Source organism: Bombus impatiens, unplaced genomic scaffold (genome assembly GCF_000188095.3).
Source record: "Bombus impatiens unplaced genomic scaffold, BIMP_2.2 scf_0452, whole genome shotgun sequence".
Lineage (NCBI taxonomy): Eukaryota > Metazoa > Arthropoda > Insecta > Hymenoptera > Apidae > Bombus > Bombus impatiens.
Window position 1 is genome coordinate 1178422 of NT_176871.1, and position 19003 is coordinate 1197424.

Consider the following 19003-nt stretch of genomic DNA (forward strand, 5'->3'; position numbering starts at 1 on the left):
CCCTTCAATGCGATGAAAAGTAATTGCCAAATGAGCGTTGGTTTTCTTAAATTACCAACAAAGATAATCATAATATACGATCTTGCACAGAATTCTCCAACTTATGTTCGTGATAATCAACTTGCTATACGATGAAATCTTTTCGCAGATGCGAAATTTTGGGTTGGAGCTGGACCATCGCCGTCGCCGCAAGGTATTCGCGTACCAGACGAGAACGGAAAGGAGCAGCCACTACGTCGATACGATCGCAAAGCCATCGTGCTGACGTTGCCCGGGGATCTAACGATCCACCAGATCGGCCACTTCGGCGTCTGGTGTGAGGCGTTTACCGTGGACTTCGGCCATGTACAAATTCCGCAAGGTCTTAACGTGCCACCGTCCCTAAAGATGCTCGGAGTTTCGCCGCAGGTAAGCTGGAAAGGCTTCTTGTAGTCAGCGGGGCTCGCTGCAAGAAGAGACGCCGGCTTGGATCTTTTAAACGCGACGCCCCTTTGCTAATCCGACCAATCTTGCGACCAACTTTTCGGGATCGAGTTACGAGCTAATTAAAACGTACGTACAGAAACTTTAAAGGCGGCGAGGTCGACTTTTTCATTGGCTCGTAACTCGGCCTTCATCGCGCGATCTGTCATTCCGGAGGGTAATTCTTGAACGAGGCTTCATTGTACAAGCTGCAAATGCCAATCACGTTCGAACTGGCAGGAGGAAAGGGATTCGAGCTGACGTTTACCGGTCCTCGATCGATCTACATCGTCTTTAGCCGATTCGATGCTTTTACGTCACGTCCTGTAAGTTTCCCTCGGTTGAACCAAACTTCCAGGTACTTTCATATTCCGTAGACATTTCGCAACCAGATTACGTCCAAATGTTTCGTAATCGAACACATTTTGCTCTCATCTCGCGCCCGCCTTTCCTCGAGGGCGATCCAATTGCGTTTGTAATTGAATTCTCAACAGACTATAGCTTAAGAAAAATTGATCGGCAGTCGAAAGTAAAAATTGCCCACGTCTTTCTTCCTGTGTATATTTTCTTTCGCTCGGCAATGGATGTAGTCCGTCGTGGAAACAACAAATGTTCCGCGTTTCCGTATAGCCGGTCGCGTAAACGCAGTCGAACGTACAGAAACAAATGTGCCTTTCACGGTAGCAATCAATACAGTCTCGGTATTGTTCCATGGTGAATTTGTCTCTGTCAATATTTGACTGGATATCTGGCTGTCAGCGGACGTCGCCCGGACGACAATGCGTTCACCGATTTACGGATTTTCCGACCAAACATCCGAGTCCTGCGTCAACGACTTACGCTTCGTCCTCTGCTTCCACGCTGTTTTATTCCGGAAGAAGCAGAGAAGGAACCGTGGTCTTTGCCAACGTAGAGAATTTCTAGCGTTTAGTCGGTGTTTCAATGTGTTCGGTTTTCAGTGGCGTAGAATTTTTATCGTACGAAGAACGCGTTAAACGCGTTTCAGTACCGCTGCTTCTTATTCAAAACGAAACGATATGAAACGAATCATTGAGACGCCGATAGACCTAGAAAGAAAATATCTTCTCTCGCAAGACCTATGCATAACATTCTGTCTCTGTCCTTGTGTTGCAGAACGTGCATCGCGGAGGGCAGGGACAGACGCTCGGTCTGACAAATCTGTACGAGCTGGCTACTTCGGCGTCGTCGTCGTCACCGGCTTTTCCGTCTCCTTCTCCTTCCCTCGCGAGCGCGTTGCTTACTCAGCAGCAATACCAACAACCGACAACCTACCGGCCGATCCTCCGCCGAGAAGACCAGGTCCAAGTGGTCCAGGCGATCGACTATCGAATACCAAAGAGCTTGCAGACCCAAGAACCACTCGCGCAGCAGCTTCACCGGCATCAATCCGCCTCTTATCCGACACCGGTCGGAAGATCGACCGCGATTGTTCAGTACGGCGACGACGTCACGAATCTAGACGATGCCACGTATCAGGAACAGTATAGATCCGCTAACAGTCAGCCTTCTGTCGAAACGATCGCAACTCAGCCTGTAATACGATCGAGATCGCGTAGCCAACCAACTAGCGAGCCCCAGCCAAATTCTTACTCGAGATTTTTACAATTCCAAGGTGACAGACGGGTAGACTCTTTCGTTCGTTATTGATGGATATTTAAAGGTATTATAAAACTGCGTTCTCCTTGAAGATACAACGAGGAACTTGTTATCGATGATCCATGTTTCTTGAAGAAGTTGCTGGTTATTGTCTCTCGGTAACTCTTCGCGTTTTCCTTGCCATTAACGAATGCTGCTGCTGTCTGTGTTTTATCTGTGTCCGTACGGCAAAGCCGCGTTTACATCAGACGACTACTGAAGTGACTCGATTTCGACTGGATCGACATTGCGTTTACGTCGATTCAATCGTTCGACCAAAAGTTGCTTCATGTAAACGAGGCTTAAGGATGGAAGAAAAATAAGAGACAGAAACAAAGATTCCATCGATACACGGCTTGTCCATTGTTTCACAACGAGTTTGCTCGTGAACAACTTGTAGCAAGGAACAAATATCGCTTCACAATCGAGACAAATTATGTTGCTTCAATGTAGACAAAATGTTGATACGTGTTGAGTACTGTTTGGAACAAGCAACAACAAGGGGCAACGAAAGTTGTTGCTTCAACGAGGACGCAGTTTAACTCGTTTGGCGACGTCCGCTGCTCTCGGACAGCTCGAAGATTCCTTGTGCGGGGACGTTTGTTTCCCGTCGAAGGGAGATCAGTTTCTTCGCAATAGAAATCCTCGAATTGTCTTCGATTCCTTAGTCGATTAGTCGTTCAACTCGAAGAAGCTCCGATCAACAGCATTCGATCCAAGATACACTTGGTCCAGCTTGCATCGTAAACTCGTACCTTCCTAAGAGCTAAGACAAGAGGATAGCGAATGATTTATCGCGGTAACGGTAAACCAATGGTAAATCAGACTGCCTAACAGAACTCGGTCAAACTCGCGTTTCGACAAATTAGCGAAAGTTCCGTAAGCTGGCCACCAAGCGTTTACCGACGATCATTCGTTTCGTTTCACCGTGGAAACCTCAGGTGGCACAGCTGGGATAATATTAGCCAGAGGCTCATTCGTAAAGTTTCACAGTCGCGTACAACCACTTTGGCGAAGTTTCACACGAGAGAGCAGGAGAAGAGGGGCACAGGACGATGACTCTAGCTTCTTTATTTATTTAACAACACGCGCCGGCAATGTATTAGACGAGGAATCTCTGAACATCGGTTTACACTTTGTACAGCCGCTTGTAGTAACGTATACACGCGCTTGTAAATCGTACACATTCGCAGACACTTGCACAGACGGAAACATCTTGCATACGAGCGAAACGCTTAAGTACAGAGTGAATCGTATCGAAGCGCAATTAGACATACTTTTATTAGCGTATTTTTGATTATAATACCTTATAATACCTTAACAGTTCGGCAAATTCAACGAAATCCGTGCAAAGTGCCTATTTGTTTTCGGTTTCATCAGCTGCTTGTACGTGCCGTTTTAAGATAAAAAAATAAAAGTCAGGTGGAAGTAGGAATTTTTTACCTTGATCAAAGATCATAAAGAAAATACCTGATAAGTACGTCTATCGTCGATTTTTTAAATTTTAACGTCACTATATAACTAAGAAGAAGTATTTAACAAAAAGGGTTTGTTAGATGCAGAGATGTACTTTGTGAAAAATAGCTGATAGACTAACACGTGTTTTTATCTCGTAAACAAATATGACAAAAGAGTGCGAACTTTTCCATGTCGCATACCTGTACACAGAGACGTAAGTTCGTAACACTTACGGTGTGAATGGCTGGCATCCATCAGACTTATCCATAATTGAATCATTTTCTAAAATTTGTTAAATATCCGTGTCAAGGCACTTGATCGATGTTCATCTTGTATAAAGCGGCTAAATTAATCAACGGCTCGATTGTCACGGGCTAAACTGTTAAGGGGTTAATTTAGTATTATTTTTACATGAAGACTACGTTCCAAGAGAATAATATCAGATTTTTCAAAGTTACACATCGTTTCATAAGACGAACAAAGAGAAAACTTTTCTAAATTTCTCGCTCGTTGATGAAAAATAAATTTACCTTGTGTGGGAGTAACGTGATGAAGCATCTACGTAGGCGCAGACCATGTCCCACGGACACATACCTATGAGACACGGCTTTAATCTCTCGAATCCGCTTTAGAATTCTATTCTAAGAGACGTACGATCTCGCTCCCGTAGAAGTGGATGCGTCGCGTTCTCCTCGAACAATACGAGTCGCCATAATTCACGCTTTGCTGTCTCCCTTCCGAGTTCGTATGAAACATGTGTCGATATTAGTGACACTTGGATATCGGTTTGTCTCTCGGCTCATCTGCGTGCGCTACACGAACACATCGCGTAGAAGCGTGGAAACCATCGGAAGAAGATTCGCTATATTCGAGACTTGGAATAGACCTTCGAGGCTACGAATCCTTATCGACAGCCTTAACCCTTTCGTGCGTTGCGTGTAACACCGTAAGAACGATGAAAGAATAAAAAGCAGAGATGGGTCGCTAGAAACCTTGAAAACCCCTCGAAATTCGAAACCATGTGCCATTTTCCGTGATTCGAAACTCTCAAAACCCAGGTAAACGATAATTCGTCTAAATAACTTGTGAAACAGTTTCTGATAACAGTTTCTCGAGAAGACTCTTTAAGACTTTTATTTCCTGCAAGTAAGATAGGCAAGATAGATATCTCTTAGGAAAAAATGAGAAAAGATAAATATTCCGGGTTACAAGAGTTTCGCGTTTCGAGAGTTTCGAGACCTCGCAGAGTTTCGGATCCGAATCACGCGGATCTAGAAATCAGGTTTCGGCCCATCTCTAATAAAAAATATTAGCGATAAGATATAAGTTTGCGAATGAATGGCATGTTTGGATTGTACAATAAGTTTGTTCGTCGTGGTTAAAGACCATCGATTTAGAGTATAAGTATTAAGAAGAAGAGATATTATTTTTGTAAAAGCCGAGCGTGTAAGGACAGAGAACGATGGTTATTCGACTGTGATACAAGGGTTAATTATTTTTATCTTCGCGGTCCGAGAGGAGGCGCGCGTTATTCCAAGAGACGGAGGACATATCGCTCGGAAATAAAACTGAGGAAATCCCCTTCCTACCTAGGCCAGTTCTTCTTTATAAGTACAGAAGCTTATATCGCGCATATGCCTATTTACCAGATATAGATTATATTTACACGCACCGAATGATATTACTTTTCTATCAATCTTTTTTTGTACGTTTTTACTTGAGATTAATGCGAATAAACGTATTACTTTCTTGACAATCGAATCAGTTCCTTGCCTTACTCCTCAAGAGTTGCCTTTAACTCGAACTTTTAATTTCTCTCTTCGTCTGACATCGATAAATTTCTTCTTTCGCTTTCGCATTTATCACTGGACGACGTCGTCTGTCGAGTTCTAACGTCTTGCCGAGAGAAAAAGTGGCTTCGAGTTTCAAGGGTTTGCGACAACGAGATTCACGATCGACCGGTTACGGTAAATCGCGAGAGATGCAAGGGAATCGATGTTGTAAAACGATGGTAAACGGTTTGTCGTTTGATTTCAGTCGAAACTGAACTGCGAAGTGCTGGAGGACAAGCTGGCTTTTGAGGTGCGATGGGCCGTGGCCGGAGACAGCATAGTCGCCCAACTCGTTGGAAAACTTGGTGAGTATATATTCCCGAGCTGTCCGCGCGTAGGTCTCACAAAAGAACAAAACTTCTATCGCATTTATTGAAAGCAGCGTGAATTTACATACCAACCGAAGATCCGGCCCAACTTTTAATTAACAATACTTCGCACACCTATCTCGTCTCACTCGGCCATAGCTCGTCACTGGTTCCGTTTAACAGATAAAATACTATTTCAATTTTCCGACGCGTTCCTGTTGTTGATAAAACACGGTACATATGTATTCACAGTCAGCGGATATATGTATGTACATATGTCGAACGAACGAGGTCGTTAAAATATAATTTTCCTCTTTGTCTGTGACACCGACTGTGCGCCCTATTTGCGCCCTTCGTCAAATTTAACCGCTCTTGCGGAAAAAGAGACCACGAAAAATTGCGTTTCACACTCTAATTAACGCCTGGTCGCGGTTTAAACGGGCCGTTCGGTAAATTAGGAACCACCCTACCGAACTAGATCTCCTAATTTTTATGGGAAATAAATTTTACGAGATTACGAACGATGAAATTTTCCTATTCGATTCCACGGTCTTGGGCGCCCTTATTATAGCAACTTCGATTATACGAATTATTTGTTTGCCGACAAATTCAGAGAAACTGAATTCTACTGTACGTACACGTTCTGCGCATTTCCGAACATTTCTCCCGATAAAAGCATAAAAGTTCGCAGTCCAATTCCGATAGATATACTCATTATAGGAATTCGTAATGATTGAAATTATCGTAGTTTGGATAATAGCTGCTCGGCATTCACTTGCTCGTACGAGCAAATAAACGTACTTGATTCTATTGCGATTTTAAAGACGTATCTTATCCTCAGACGATGGACAATACATGGCGTTCGGATTATCAGCGAATCCGGAAAGAAGCTTAATGGTCGGCGGAGATGTCGTGGTCGCCTGGGTCGATAAGCAAACCCTTCAAGGCTACGCTGTCGATTACTTTTTGGATGCTAAATCTCAATGTTCCGGAAGACGAGGCAGCTGTCCAGATACACGCATACAGGTTAATTACTTCTAACTTTACGCCCATCTAATATCATCTATCCTGTTGCCATCGTGCAGTTAGAACGGTCGAATGTCGTGTGGTTTACATTGAATTTACCCGGCCGAATCGGCGCTTTGCAGGAGAACACGAATTCTATTCGATTGTTGAACGCGGCACTGGTGGACGGATATAGCATTGTCACGTATCAGAGACCACTGAAGACGAACGATGAACTGGACCATCAAATCCTGACAAACGGATCGCAGGCGATCATCTGGGCCATCGGCCCACTAAACGAGAGGCAAGAGGTCAGCTTTCACTCCGACTATCTGAAAACCGATCGTTTCATCGATTTCGGTAGACCACCGGTTTGGAATTGTCCCGTTCCAGATCACGAGCATTCTCAGGTATTCGCGGACAGCACCGATGCCAGGGACAGTGACAATCAGGTATTTTATCATTTATGGCAAAGCCAGGATTCTTTGAGTCAGCCAAACTTCGACATATCGGCCCTGTTACGTTCTCTGAATCATTTTAAATCCACTTGTGTTCTTTTTTATTGTTTGCCAGTTTTTTTAAGCTTGAGGAGAAATGTAAGAATCGTTGCTGATATGCATGATTTGTGATCTTAAGTATACGGTAAAGCGTTTCTTGACACGTTAAATATATTTGTGATTATTATAAAAAAGTAAAATATTGCGACGTAAAAAAAGCGAAAATAATACGGTAACAGAGTTGAAATTCAACGTTAAACTTGGCATGAAATAATTAACGAGACTCTGATAACTCAAACTTGTCTGATTGAAGATGAGATATCGTAAGATTATTAATATTCGAATGGCTGATGAATGTGATTTTGCGAAATAGCAACTAGTTGTAACTACGAGAAGACCTCAACGTGTAGCAACCCCTGCACCGGCGGCTAAGGACGATGCTTGGGAAATTCCAGCCATTCAATGTTACGAACCCGAAGACGGAGTATTGTATGCCCAGATGGGACCTACTGGAGGAAAACACGGGTATCCTGCTATTACTGGTATGAAACAGAACTTATTGTTATCGAAAAATGAAAACATTAGTAAAAGTTTTATCAAGGCAAAGAGATAAAGTTTATTTTGTTATAAGCAGATACGACGAAATCGATATAACGTAACTCTACTATCTGTACTCTGTGCACTTTGCAGCCTCAAATTTCTCATAAATACGCAAACCCAATACGACAAATTCAAATGGAAATACTCCATCCTGGTATAATAAATAATATTTTAATTCCTTCAAATTTTAGAAGAATTTTATAGCGCGACGAAGAAGGTATTAAGCAAATCCTTGAAACTTGTCTTCATAAAGTTAAGAAAACAGGATTCGATAATGTAAATTGATTGAAGAAAACATTGCGGAGTTAGTAGGTTAATGATAGAAATCGCAAATTGACAGACAGTCTGTAAACTCGTATATGGTACTCATTTGTCTCAGGTCACGTTGGTTGGGGAATTTCGTGGTATATAAATGGCCTGCTAATTCCGGAGATCAACGTGGTTCGTGGAAAAAAATACACTTTCGTAGTGGAAGGTGGGGAAAATGCCGATACTCCGGCTCGTTATCATCCCTTTTACATTACCGATGACCCCGTTGGTGGATACCAACACAAGACACCCGAGGAGAAAGCCGTAAGCAAACTTTCTATTTTCTCTTTCATGAAATTGATAACTTGGTTGACGAATTGAATACGAAAGTGCTGTTTCTTGGCAAACAGAAAGTGAAAATATTTGCCGGCGCTCAACGTCAACGTGGAGTATATCGACCAACGGGTGTCGGACGTCTATGCAACTGGGTGCCAGATCAGAATCAACCCCTAGCGGACGAATTCTCGTCGTTCGGCGCTTATCAGCGTACGCTGACTTTGGAATGCGATCATGGTGAACCAGGTTTTGTAGAATGGGTCCCGGATGAGAACACGCCTGATACTGTGTACTATCAGGTAAGTGAACGCAAACTGTTGCATTGACAGTTAGACGAATTCGCCTCTTGCACAATAATATCATAATGGTATCAGTAAATCGACAAGTGATAAATACAGCAGGTTATAGATTTCTCCTTTATAGTTTTACAATTTTACAACGAATAGGACGATTTCTAAAATTTACGTCTTTCGTTTGTTTTATTATCATGCTCGCTATGATTATGCAGAAAAATCTATTGGTACCAATAATTTGTAACTATTAATTCGTAAAATTTCATCGATGATATTAATTCAATTGCGCAAGAGAGATCAAGTAAGTTTATTCGAAGGACACATTAGATCCTGCACTCATTCGATTATCGACAAATATTCAGTGTTTCACACATCGCTATCTGGGATGGAAGATAAACGTTCATGACAGTTGTGACGCCGGAGAAGCCGCTGGCAGCGAGAACCACGAGGTCTACGTGGACCCGAAGAATCAGCGACCGAGCGGGGATCTCGAAAACAGCCACAGCATCCGCGTGTTGAGCAAGGTAACACCAACGGCGGAGTTCCTCCGGCAGCCTCAACATTCTCATCATCCTCATAGCGAACACGGGCTTCGTTATTCTTATCATCCAGCGACTAACCCTGACAAGCTAAGCACATCATACACGCAGTTACTAACGACCGCTAACAACAACAATTACGTGCGCTTGAAATCATCGCCGTCGTACGAGGAGCCATACACCTTGAGACCTTCGTACAACACGCCGGGCCACGATGCTGTGCCGCATCGTCACGAGGTACGCGTGAAGGAAACGCATCACGTGCACCTCGACGGGGATCTCATGCAGCAGCATCACAATCATCACTATAATCATCACCACCAGCTCGCACCGATCTATCGCGAACAATCGATGGGAGTCACCAGACTGACCTCCTCCTACCCTGGCCGACAGCAAATCATGGAGATCCAACCGGAACTCCTTCGGCAACCCTCTAACCAGCAATTGTCTAACCTCGTTGCAGATAATCCACGACCACTGAGCCATGGGATGAAATACACATATCCGGCTACCGCCAGCCCACAGATCCCATATTCCAGGCCGGTTTCTCACCATTACGCGCCCAATTACCATCATCTTTATCACCCGCCCCTCCCCGATCATTATCATCATCACCAACCGGACCAGAGGACTCAACTGATGTTCGTCAAGAGACCGATGTTGACACGTCGACCGATGTTGCAGACGATGCCCCAGCCCACCCTTCCTCTACCCTCGAGATCGGTCTTCATGGAACGAAAGAAGGCTGTTTACAGACCGTCCTCGTCCACTTACGGAAAACGAACAGCGGAAAGACAGTCACAAGGAAACGATAACACACAGATCGCGAAGCTCAAGAAAATCGATTCGAAGCAACATCGAACGAAACTAGAGACCAAAGTATCCAGCTTGGACATACCCAATATATTCGTCACTCCGATAAAGCCGGCGAGAAACACGGGGTTCAATCCAGACTCGATAGTAATCGAAAGTGGCTTCAAACCGATCATAAGAAATATCGAGAAAGCTACAGACGTGGCTCAAAAGAGAGTCTCCGAGAAAGTGGAGCAAGAAGAAGACGTCCGTCTTCGGGAAACTTTGAACCATAAAGCAGTCGATAACTTCGAGCCAGTTTTCATACCTTCGCCACCAGTTCCGACAGTTGCAACCGTTAAAAAATCGAAGAAAAAATCTACGAACGCGAAACCGCGTCCTAGTGACGCGAATGACATGGAAATGGCTGCTGACAGAATGAACGCTTATTATTTGCCGCCACTTCCCGGACAATTTCCCAACAATCCGCCACCTTCGCCCTCGCCTTCGTCCGAAGTGCTAATTACGTTTGATGGCAAAATGTTGAAGGATTCCAGCTTGGTCAGATCTATTTCTGGAATCGGGGAACACTCTAAAAGTAAGCTATCCTCGGACGTTCTGAGCAGAACGCCACAATTTGGAAGATTTAAAGGGGAATTGCCACCGCCAATTCCTGGAGAAGTTCGATCGGATCAATCTCAACTTGAAAAGCATCGTCTTCCAGCAGGTTTGCCCGAGGCGAGAACAACGAAGAACACGAAACTAACACTCGTCGAAAGATCAAAAAGATCTCCGCACGAAGGACATGTACACGTTACGGATTTTCAAACGAATAGCTCTGAAACGAGTCACCGTGAACATCACGATCTCCACGATCATCGTAGTCATGGAAATATGATGTCTAAATTTGTCAACGCGGGTCAAATGATCATTGCTAATTTAGGGTACATACTTTTGGGCGTGATAGCTTATCACGTTATTTGATAAAGTTGCTTTCCGAATGAATAATACTTCCGCAGGTACTCAATCGTTTGAAATACATTGGAAATAGAATAGAAGGCGATAATTATATCTGTAAATTACTTGAAATGGTTAGTTGACTGAATCATAGCTGACACATCATTACTTTTGTCGCATTCTTTTGATTCAGGAAGACTAATATACTGAATGCGCGTAATGTACATGACTTCGCTGATATTGACGATGTAATCGACATGATAACACGGGAGAGGAATATAACTAACCACGAGATAATGATCTTTTATTTATTCAGCTATTTATTAACGAATTATTGTCCCTTATCGTACGAGATAGAACGTCTAACCATTATTACAGTACCAAACCATCTATACCAGTTATCGAATAAATTAGCTATTAGTTAATACTGTTCGCCAGATCTCCAGTTTCATAGCAAGAACTTAATACCTTGATTATTTAAAGGGACAGAAGTTAACACTTTCAACTGTTAAGGTGCAAGAAGGAATAATAAATAGATTTTATTATTCTGCGTGCTATGACAGCGGTTTGTTGTATCTTAAGGTATATTATATATTTGTACATAAGTTAAATTAATTGTTAATAAAGAGATTGTGTAATGGATTAAATTTTCCTTCCACTATCTCGATTTTAATCATCGAATTCCTTTCGATTCAAGGACAATGTGGAATTGACGTAAAAAACCTTCGCTAACCAGTAAACACATTCTCAGCGAAATACCAGTATCTACCTTTACAGGGATTTTTTTTGTTAACGATGGGAGACTCGACCCAGGCCGACGAAAGACATTAAGCAACATTTTATTATATAGAAAAAGAAAACAAACAAATCTTACAAAACAATGAGCACATTAACAATTATACACGATCGTATAGTTATAATATGTATAAAGAGCGTGCAGGCCACGATCAGTAGGATTATTCGAAAATAATCGTCAAGTGGATACACGATAAGCAAAAATACAATGTTATTCGTACGTTTTTCCGATGAAAGGGAAGATTGTTGACAAACCTGCATTTGCAATCACAGTCTGCATATCATCAAAAATCCACATTTAAGTAACCATCAATGGCACGCGAAACAATTTGCCTTGTTTATCTTACAAACTCGAAAGAAATTAACCAGTGAATAATTCCCATAAAACTCGAAAGAAACTAACCAGTGAATAACCTCCAACATTGTTTTGTTGAAATTAATATGACCCTTAATTTCGTGTATATATCCATTTGATTCTATGTCGAATTATATTTCAATTTATACTTATATTATAATTTATACTATATGTTCCAATTTTCATTAAACGAATTGAAATTTTCTCGTCAAAACATGAATATTACTACAGATATATCTAACTTACCAAAATTGACGAACTTCACGATTTCGAGCATTTACAGACTGCTTCTTCCAAACATTAATTTGATTCGCTCTAACCTTAAAAGTAATACGACGCTTACGAGCATGAACCATATCGTATTTGGTTATTACATTTATATTATTATTACATACCTAAGTTGACAATGTATTTACATATGTTACACGATTTCTTTTCTACTTAATAGTACGCACGTAAGATGCTCCATGGAACACAGAGTTTACAATAAAAGCGATATTCATTTCGATCCTACAATCGATTTAAATACGCTTGAACTTCGTATATGAATATATAGTCAAAGACATGGCTCAAATAAATTACAAATATTTGTTCATTACTACAATCCGTATATTCGCGTTTGCTTTGAAGCTATGAGAAACGCCATTTCTGTTTCTTTGTTTTTCTTCTTTACACAACTCGAAAATTAATCGAGCTGTTCATTATGGATTAAAGTTGTGTTGATTAACGGCGTGGTTTTCCTTTCAACGACAGTCACGAGAAGGCCTCGTTTCTCTCGGTAAACAGCGACACCAATTTTAATAATCATCTCATGATTAGTTGAAATTTCGGGTACTTATTAATAGCCACGCAATACGCAGCTAAATAATTTAATACTAACGGTAACGCCAACGTTACATATTTAGCGTTGTATTTACGTATTTTAGCGAGGTTGATTTTCTTGCATAATAATTTCACTCTATGGTACATATTACCTCTTTTCCTCTCCTTAGATCCTAGATCACTATTGCCAATGATTCAGAAATTGATCGCAGACCGCAATCATTCCTTCGATTATTGCCAAACAAGACGTACAAATGCAAAATGTATATTCAGTTGCAAATGGCAATGCAATCGCCAATATTCTATGAAAGTGTGTAATATACAGATCAGTTGATGGAATGTTTTCTGCATTCTTGCTCCTACGTTTTCTCTGGCGATATAAAACGAAAAGTACTCTGCCGTGGACTTATTGAGATATTAAAATTTTTCAATAGAAATATACGTCTGTTAGTAAAAATACTATGTTTCAGTAATCACTTTTCTAAATATACAAGATGAATTAATTAATTTCATTAAACGATACTTAAAATAACGTCATGACTGTTTCCTTTTTAAATCACTGGTGAGAGATAATTCCAATATAAAATAACTCATATTTAACCACGTTTATCGCGTTTCGAATAAAAAACGCTACGTGCAAATAATTAGCATAAAACCCTTTGCGGACGAGTATCGGCAAATAGACACCAGAATTTGATCACATTTCCGGACACTTATTTTGAGGTGTCTGGCGTACGTCTACTTTTCTGAGCGATAATCTTATGCGTATTTACGCATGGGTATTGTAGACTAAACAGTACTATGTTTTTGATGAAAGAAAATTATAAATCTTTGGAAATCCTATTTTCCATTTAACGTAAACTCGCGATATAGGATAATCGTCGAGTCAAAACGAATTTCAGTCTTTCAATGGCATTACCAGACGAATCAACTAGCTTTTTTTATATTTTATATATTTTTTATAATATCTTATATACGATACCTAAAAAATCCAGAAAGGACATGTTCGATAGTGATAGTAGTAATGATGAATATTATTTTAAACCTGACAGGATAGAAGACGACGACAGTACTTTAGACAATGGAAACAAACTTCGTTCAACAAGAAAGCAGCTCAGACGTTTCGATATTACTAATGATAGTGACAGCGATGATGAGCTAAATATTAAAGAAAATACAAGCCTCAACAATGAGTAACGCAAATGTTCAACGCGTATATTTTCTCAACTACGCGCGCCAATACCTCTCGTCAACAAAGGGTTTCCTAACCTCAATCATATCTATAACAAAACACGCTAAAAAATAAAATATATCAAAAACTGTATATTTAAAAAAATCTTCGTATTTCCCGATATTCACCTCGTTAAAAAGAAAGAAAACAAAAAGTGAAAAATAAAAAGAAGGAAATATAGGCAAGTAATATATCTCATCAAGACGTTCTCTAGGCAGACTATAATGAAAAGTTGACATTAATTTGACTAAACTACAGGTTGATGCCAAACGATTCTTCCACTAAGACAACCTGACACAAGCAAACAATGCCTTGGAGAAAATTTTGTACAGACTACAATGCCAGAGTGACTAGTGTTTATCGCTATTTCGTTCAACTGTATAGACTCGTTGTAGGAAGGTACACAGTTAGATAATTCCGAACAATTTTCAGAAAATCCTAGCAAACGTACTCCGTAACCAAACGGTGAACATATTAGTCGACCATCGGCAGAGAAACATAATTCTTTTATATAACCGGAACCAACGTTAGGTTCCTCTATGTAATGCGTTAATCTAGGAGTATTTTGATGGATCATACGGTTTCTCGGAATAGCGTACATTGTTTGCTGGCCTTGCCTATTCCGATTCTGAACCCTAATTCTATCACCGATAATAACGACAGTATTGTTACTCGATCTAGAAAGCCAATCCCTCTCTCTCCTAAGCCTAGCTTCCCTAATTGCTACATGTGCTTCCCACACGTCAGTCGTACTTACATGTAACTCTATATTACCGGTAGGAAAATTTTCGATTATATTGCGTGGTCTTAAGTAGTTAAGGTGAACATTTGGTCTCGGCCTGTAGTCCTGTCCTGATTCTCTTTCTTGATCACCAGAACCTTCTTCCAGTATGCTCTCATCAGCCGCATAAATGTCAGCGGCGTATATGTACCTATCCCCCTGTCTATTGTCTCTATCTGTGTTTACACGAGAATCAGACGAACTTGAACTAGAACTAACTTCGATCGAGCCAAAATTCGCTCTTGTCGCATTTCTGTCCAAACGCGAATTCCTCGACTGCGACCGTGACGCTCTACGAGACACTGACTGCCAATTATTTCTCGGGGACCTAGCTGATTGCGCGTTATCTGAAAATCCAGCCGCGTTCGATCTCGTATCGGATGTAGTATGAACTACTCTCACGCGGTTGTTTGGGCTTTCTATTAAAAAGGAAGATGTTATACCCGAGCGAGAAGGTTGAGGTTGTTGAAAATCCTCGAACTCTTCTACGGGCACTTCGTTAAACTGCGGTGCTGTCTCCTCTCCTTCTTTCGCCTCATCCTCTGTGCTGGATACATCACGCTCTTGTATGTCATGAATACAAGTCCACTGGAATATACAATCATCAATGAAATGTAAGAAATATATATGTAACCAAAGTCAATTGTGTAAGCTTCTTAATATCAACCTCTGACTTTTCTCCGTTACTGACATTCCTAGACAAAGCACACCATCCATGAGGGTGCACTTGCAAACTCGATATTATCTCAGCATCATCGCCAACAGGGAAATCGGTTAAAAATTCTACTCGGTTATGTGCACGAGAATGGGAAAAGAGATGCGTGAAACTTGCCACGTTTGGTATTGTAGTTTGAGACGATTGCATTAACCGATACATATTTGGCTAAAATAAAAATTAACTTGTATACAAAGTGTGTTAAATAAGATACGAAGATGTAGTACCAGAAATGAAACGCACTCTAAATCCTGCCAAGTCCTGATTTAAAGTGCTTAATTTAAGGTTGTGTATAATGATGAGGTATCCAGAAGTAGTACTTATTAACATTTTATTGGCATCTGGACTAAGTCTAGTTCGCATCAGTCCGTTTGTATGGAACACACGCGTATAAAGAATACTATTTTCTGTGAAACTATTAATGTCCCAAGTATATATACTACCATCAAAACCACTGGTCAGTAATAAATTATCTTTGGGACTATACTCTATATTCTTCACCCAATTCGAATGACCTTGAAGAGTTCTTATTCTATTCTTTAAGTTTCTAGCATCCCAAAGAGCTACCGTACTATCATCTGAACATGTTGCAAACATACGTTGATCCAAAAACCTATTGTAAAAAAAGTTATTCTTATCAGATATTTAGTGCTACAATAATTAACTTACATTATTTAAGAAAACAAGATCTACACATACCTAACACAATTAACACAATCATTATGAGCATTATCGATCGCATGGATCAAGCTTCTCCTCAAAGGATCGAACATTAAAATACTTTTCTTCTCGCATGCCGCCAACAAAAGAGAGCTGTCATACAAAAAAAAGTATTATGTTATTATTGTATACAATATTTTTCATAGAACTAAAAGCATGGATGTACTTACCCATCTGGGGAATATTCAAGATTAAAAACTCCACCATGGGCAGCAGCTGCAGACAACGCATGATCCCAAGAAGTTACCGGTTGTATAGAGGAGTAAAGAGTTTTATGAAAGTGATCAGCATGTCCCAAAGAGAACTGTACACCCAATTCGCGTTGCCTTAACCAAAGGCTACTTGCTTGTTTGGTTTTTATCCTGGGCATTTCAGCCAGGTGTAAATTTTACCAGCATCCAACTAAATATTTTTGGCAACTCAGAAAAGATCTAATACTTCGTAAACACAGTTTAAAGGCGCATAGTTCGAACTTTAACTTTACGGATTCGTTTTAAACCTTTCTTTTATCATACGATATAAATGATCGTCATTAATATCGTCAGGAAAACGATTGACGAAAAGTTTTGATTTCTTCTCTAATAAAAAATACACCATCTACGTTTTTTTCCAAATAATTTTTACGAGATTTGAAGACGATCGTACAATACCGAGTGAAGGCTAAGGTTAAGTGCAAAATACCACTATCGGGCAGTATTACACGTGACTCTTGACAGATGCCTTTACGTTTTTTCCAATTGACGATCTTTCACAAAACTAAAAACGATTTAAATATCTAACCGAAGTGTCACGACTACAGTCCAATGTCACACTTCGATATAATTTTAAGAAATTTTAAACACCTGACACAACACGAATCAACGCCATCTTTGCTTTGACATACAACGTCGTGCGCTGAGAATCGACGAAACGAAAACTCGAGCGCGAGTCTCGAACAGGATTTCCATAGTGCGTTACATTCCAGGTTCAGGTAAATTAAACATACAAGTACTTCATTTCCTCGAAAATCCGTTCTTCTCTCGAAGTTAGAAAGCCATTTAAGTATGAAAAACTGTAGTTGCTGTCCATTATTAGAAAACCGGTTGTACAACATGTAAGTGTATATATGGCATTGAGCTTGGCGTAATTAATGAGTAAATAACATTAATTTATACTGAACTTCTGTTTACACGCACACACATACATTTTGCTATTTTTCTAATATATTTTATCGACAACGATACGTACAGATTTATGTAACTATATAAGCATATGTACATTAACATAAAAATAACAGTATAACAGTTAAAACGAATGTAATTATTTTACACAAATATCGGTTCTTGTATAACCTAAACTTAGAGTATACACACTTCGGTAGATAATTTTCAGTCCTCGTCATAAAGAACCGTTTGTTTGTCGAAGTCAAGGCCACTTCCGCCCGAGTGCTTTTCGGTCCATTCATCGAATCTTTGAGACAGTCCTTCGGACATATAGTTTTTCCAATCACCGACTCTGCCCTTTCTTATAAATTTGTCATTCTCTGGCACGTCCTTCTGTGGAACAATTAATTCCATATTTATGGCGGGATTAACTGCCATCTTTGTGAACTTTAAGTGCTCACAAAGATCAGCGATTTGTTCCTCTGTCGCAGTTTTCCCCAGAAATTCTGCTGTCCTCCTAATCGTTTCCTTTTGATCCTGAAACATCATTGTTTGAGATATTACTTTTAACTTTATAAATAGATCGCGAATTTTTATACGCTTATAAGAAATCTAAAGGCACACAAATATATAGGATATAGATAATGTGCATAAATATAAAAAATATTATGTCTAGATTTTACTTTTTTACTTGTATTTACAAAAATATGAAATCGGATGAATACCAGTCGTCTGATTTTAAATATATTACTATATTACCTTCTTCATTCCTTCATACGTTAAAAATAATACATTCTCTTGATCTCTTATAGCCCAGAATTTCAAAACGTGATTCCAAAACGGAGTCAATGGTACTTAAATTGAAAGTAGTTGTTAATGAACATATATGCTATATAGATATCATGATACTAATAATAATAGGTAATAATTACAGACAGATTTTTATGGTAATAAATATGTAAACATATATATACACATATGCATATTCGGTACATACTACTGTCATCTAAAAACAAGTCAGCAAATTCTTCGAAGCTCCCCACTATATTATGAAATTTCTTACAATAATGATAAAAGCTTACGCAGGTATCCTTTGGATTTCTAGCAACGTAGATGACCTGAAACAATTCACAATATCGACGTAATTTATATTTTCGCTCCTTTATATAACATATCACGATCGTTGATTATAGTATAATATATCGTAAAATGTTTGAGTACTTTTGGTTTCTTTTGATGGATTTGCTGTGGCAATAAATCGAAAGGGAGGTGAGATTTAACGTATCTGGGTCGTTGCATCTTCATGACGTATTTTACCGAATCACCCATCTTCGAAAACCATTCCACAGAGTCCCCTGTGACCATCAATGACGAAGCTCTACGCAAATAAGATTCAATTGCATGATCCACGAAAATCCTTCATGAAAATTGTTTCTTTTTTTTTTTTTTTTTTTTTTA

General features: G+C 40.0%; 3 protein-coding genes and 1 long non-coding RNA gene across 8 annotated transcripts in view; 2 read left to right on the forward strand and 2 right to left on the reverse strand.

Moving 5' to 3' along the window:
* LOC100746345 (protein Skeletor, isoforms B/C) overlaps positions 1 to 11628 on the forward strand; it is a 29094-nt gene extending 17466 nt beyond the window's left edge. For 2 of the 5 annotated variants that reach the window (XM_012387079.3, XM_024368492.2), the window contains 9 exons: positions 149 to 408; positions 5614 to 5713; positions 6558 to 6742; positions 6865 to 7173; positions 7592 to 7760; positions 8198 to 8391; positions 8478 to 8702; positions 9059 to 9220; positions 9920 to 11628. In XM_012387079.3, coding sequence (XP_012242502.2) covers positions 149 to 408; positions 5614 to 5713; positions 6558 to 6742; positions 6865 to 7173; positions 7592 to 7760; positions 8198 to 8391; positions 8478 to 8702; positions 9059 to 9220; positions 9920 to 11011 — 2696 coding nt within the window. In that variant the 3' untranslated portion in view covers positions 11012 to 11628. Of the gene's footprint in view, positions 1 to 148; positions 409 to 1596; positions 3590 to 5613; positions 5714 to 6557; positions 6743 to 6864; positions 7174 to 7591; positions 7761 to 8197; positions 8392 to 8477; positions 8703 to 9058; positions 9479 to 9523 lie in introns of those variants that run through there. The other 3 variants (XM_024368494.2, XM_012387080.3, XM_012387081.3) reach the window with 3 other exon arrangements.
* A 2739-nt stretch (positions 11629 to 14367) lies between these two features.
* Positions 14368 to 17266, reverse strand: LOC100746461 (DDB1- and CUL4-associated factor 10). The gene is made up of 5 exons (XM_003490485.4): positions 16574 to 17266; positions 16383 to 16496; positions 15927 to 16296; positions 15636 to 15851; positions 14368 to 15556 (listed from the first exon to the last, which is right to left on the reverse strand). Exons 1-5 carry the CDS (start codon positions 16771 to 16773, stop codon positions 14435 to 14437), a joined length of 2022 nt encoding a protein of 673 aa, XP_003490533.1. The 5' UTR covers positions 16774 to 17266; the 3' UTR covers positions 14368 to 14434.
* A 29-nt stretch (positions 17267 to 17295) lies between these two features.
* The window catches only part of LOC117151804, a 5083-nt gene continuing 3375 nt past the window's right edge, over positions 17296 to 19003 (forward strand). Inside the window, exon 1 of the long non-coding RNA XR_004461933.1 lies at positions 17296 to 17373. This is a non-coding gene — a long non-coding RNA (uncharacterized LOC117151804). The remainder of the gene's footprint in view (positions 17374 to 19003) is intronic.
* The window catches only part of LOC100746578 (luciferin sulfotransferase-like), a 2920-nt gene continuing 1504 nt past the window's right edge, over positions 17588 to 19003 (reverse strand). Inside the window, exons 4-7 of the mRNA XM_003490486.4 lie at positions 18767 to 18923; positions 18543 to 18663; positions 18305 to 18399; positions 17588 to 18082 (exon numbers count right to left, since the gene is read on the reverse strand). Of these exons, the coding sequence (XP_003490534.1) occupies positions 17771 to 18082; positions 18305 to 18399; positions 18543 to 18663; positions 18767 to 18923 (685 nt within the window). The 3' untranslated portion in view covers positions 17588 to 17770. The remainder of the gene's footprint in view (positions 18083 to 18304; positions 18400 to 18542; positions 18664 to 18766; positions 18924 to 19003) is intronic.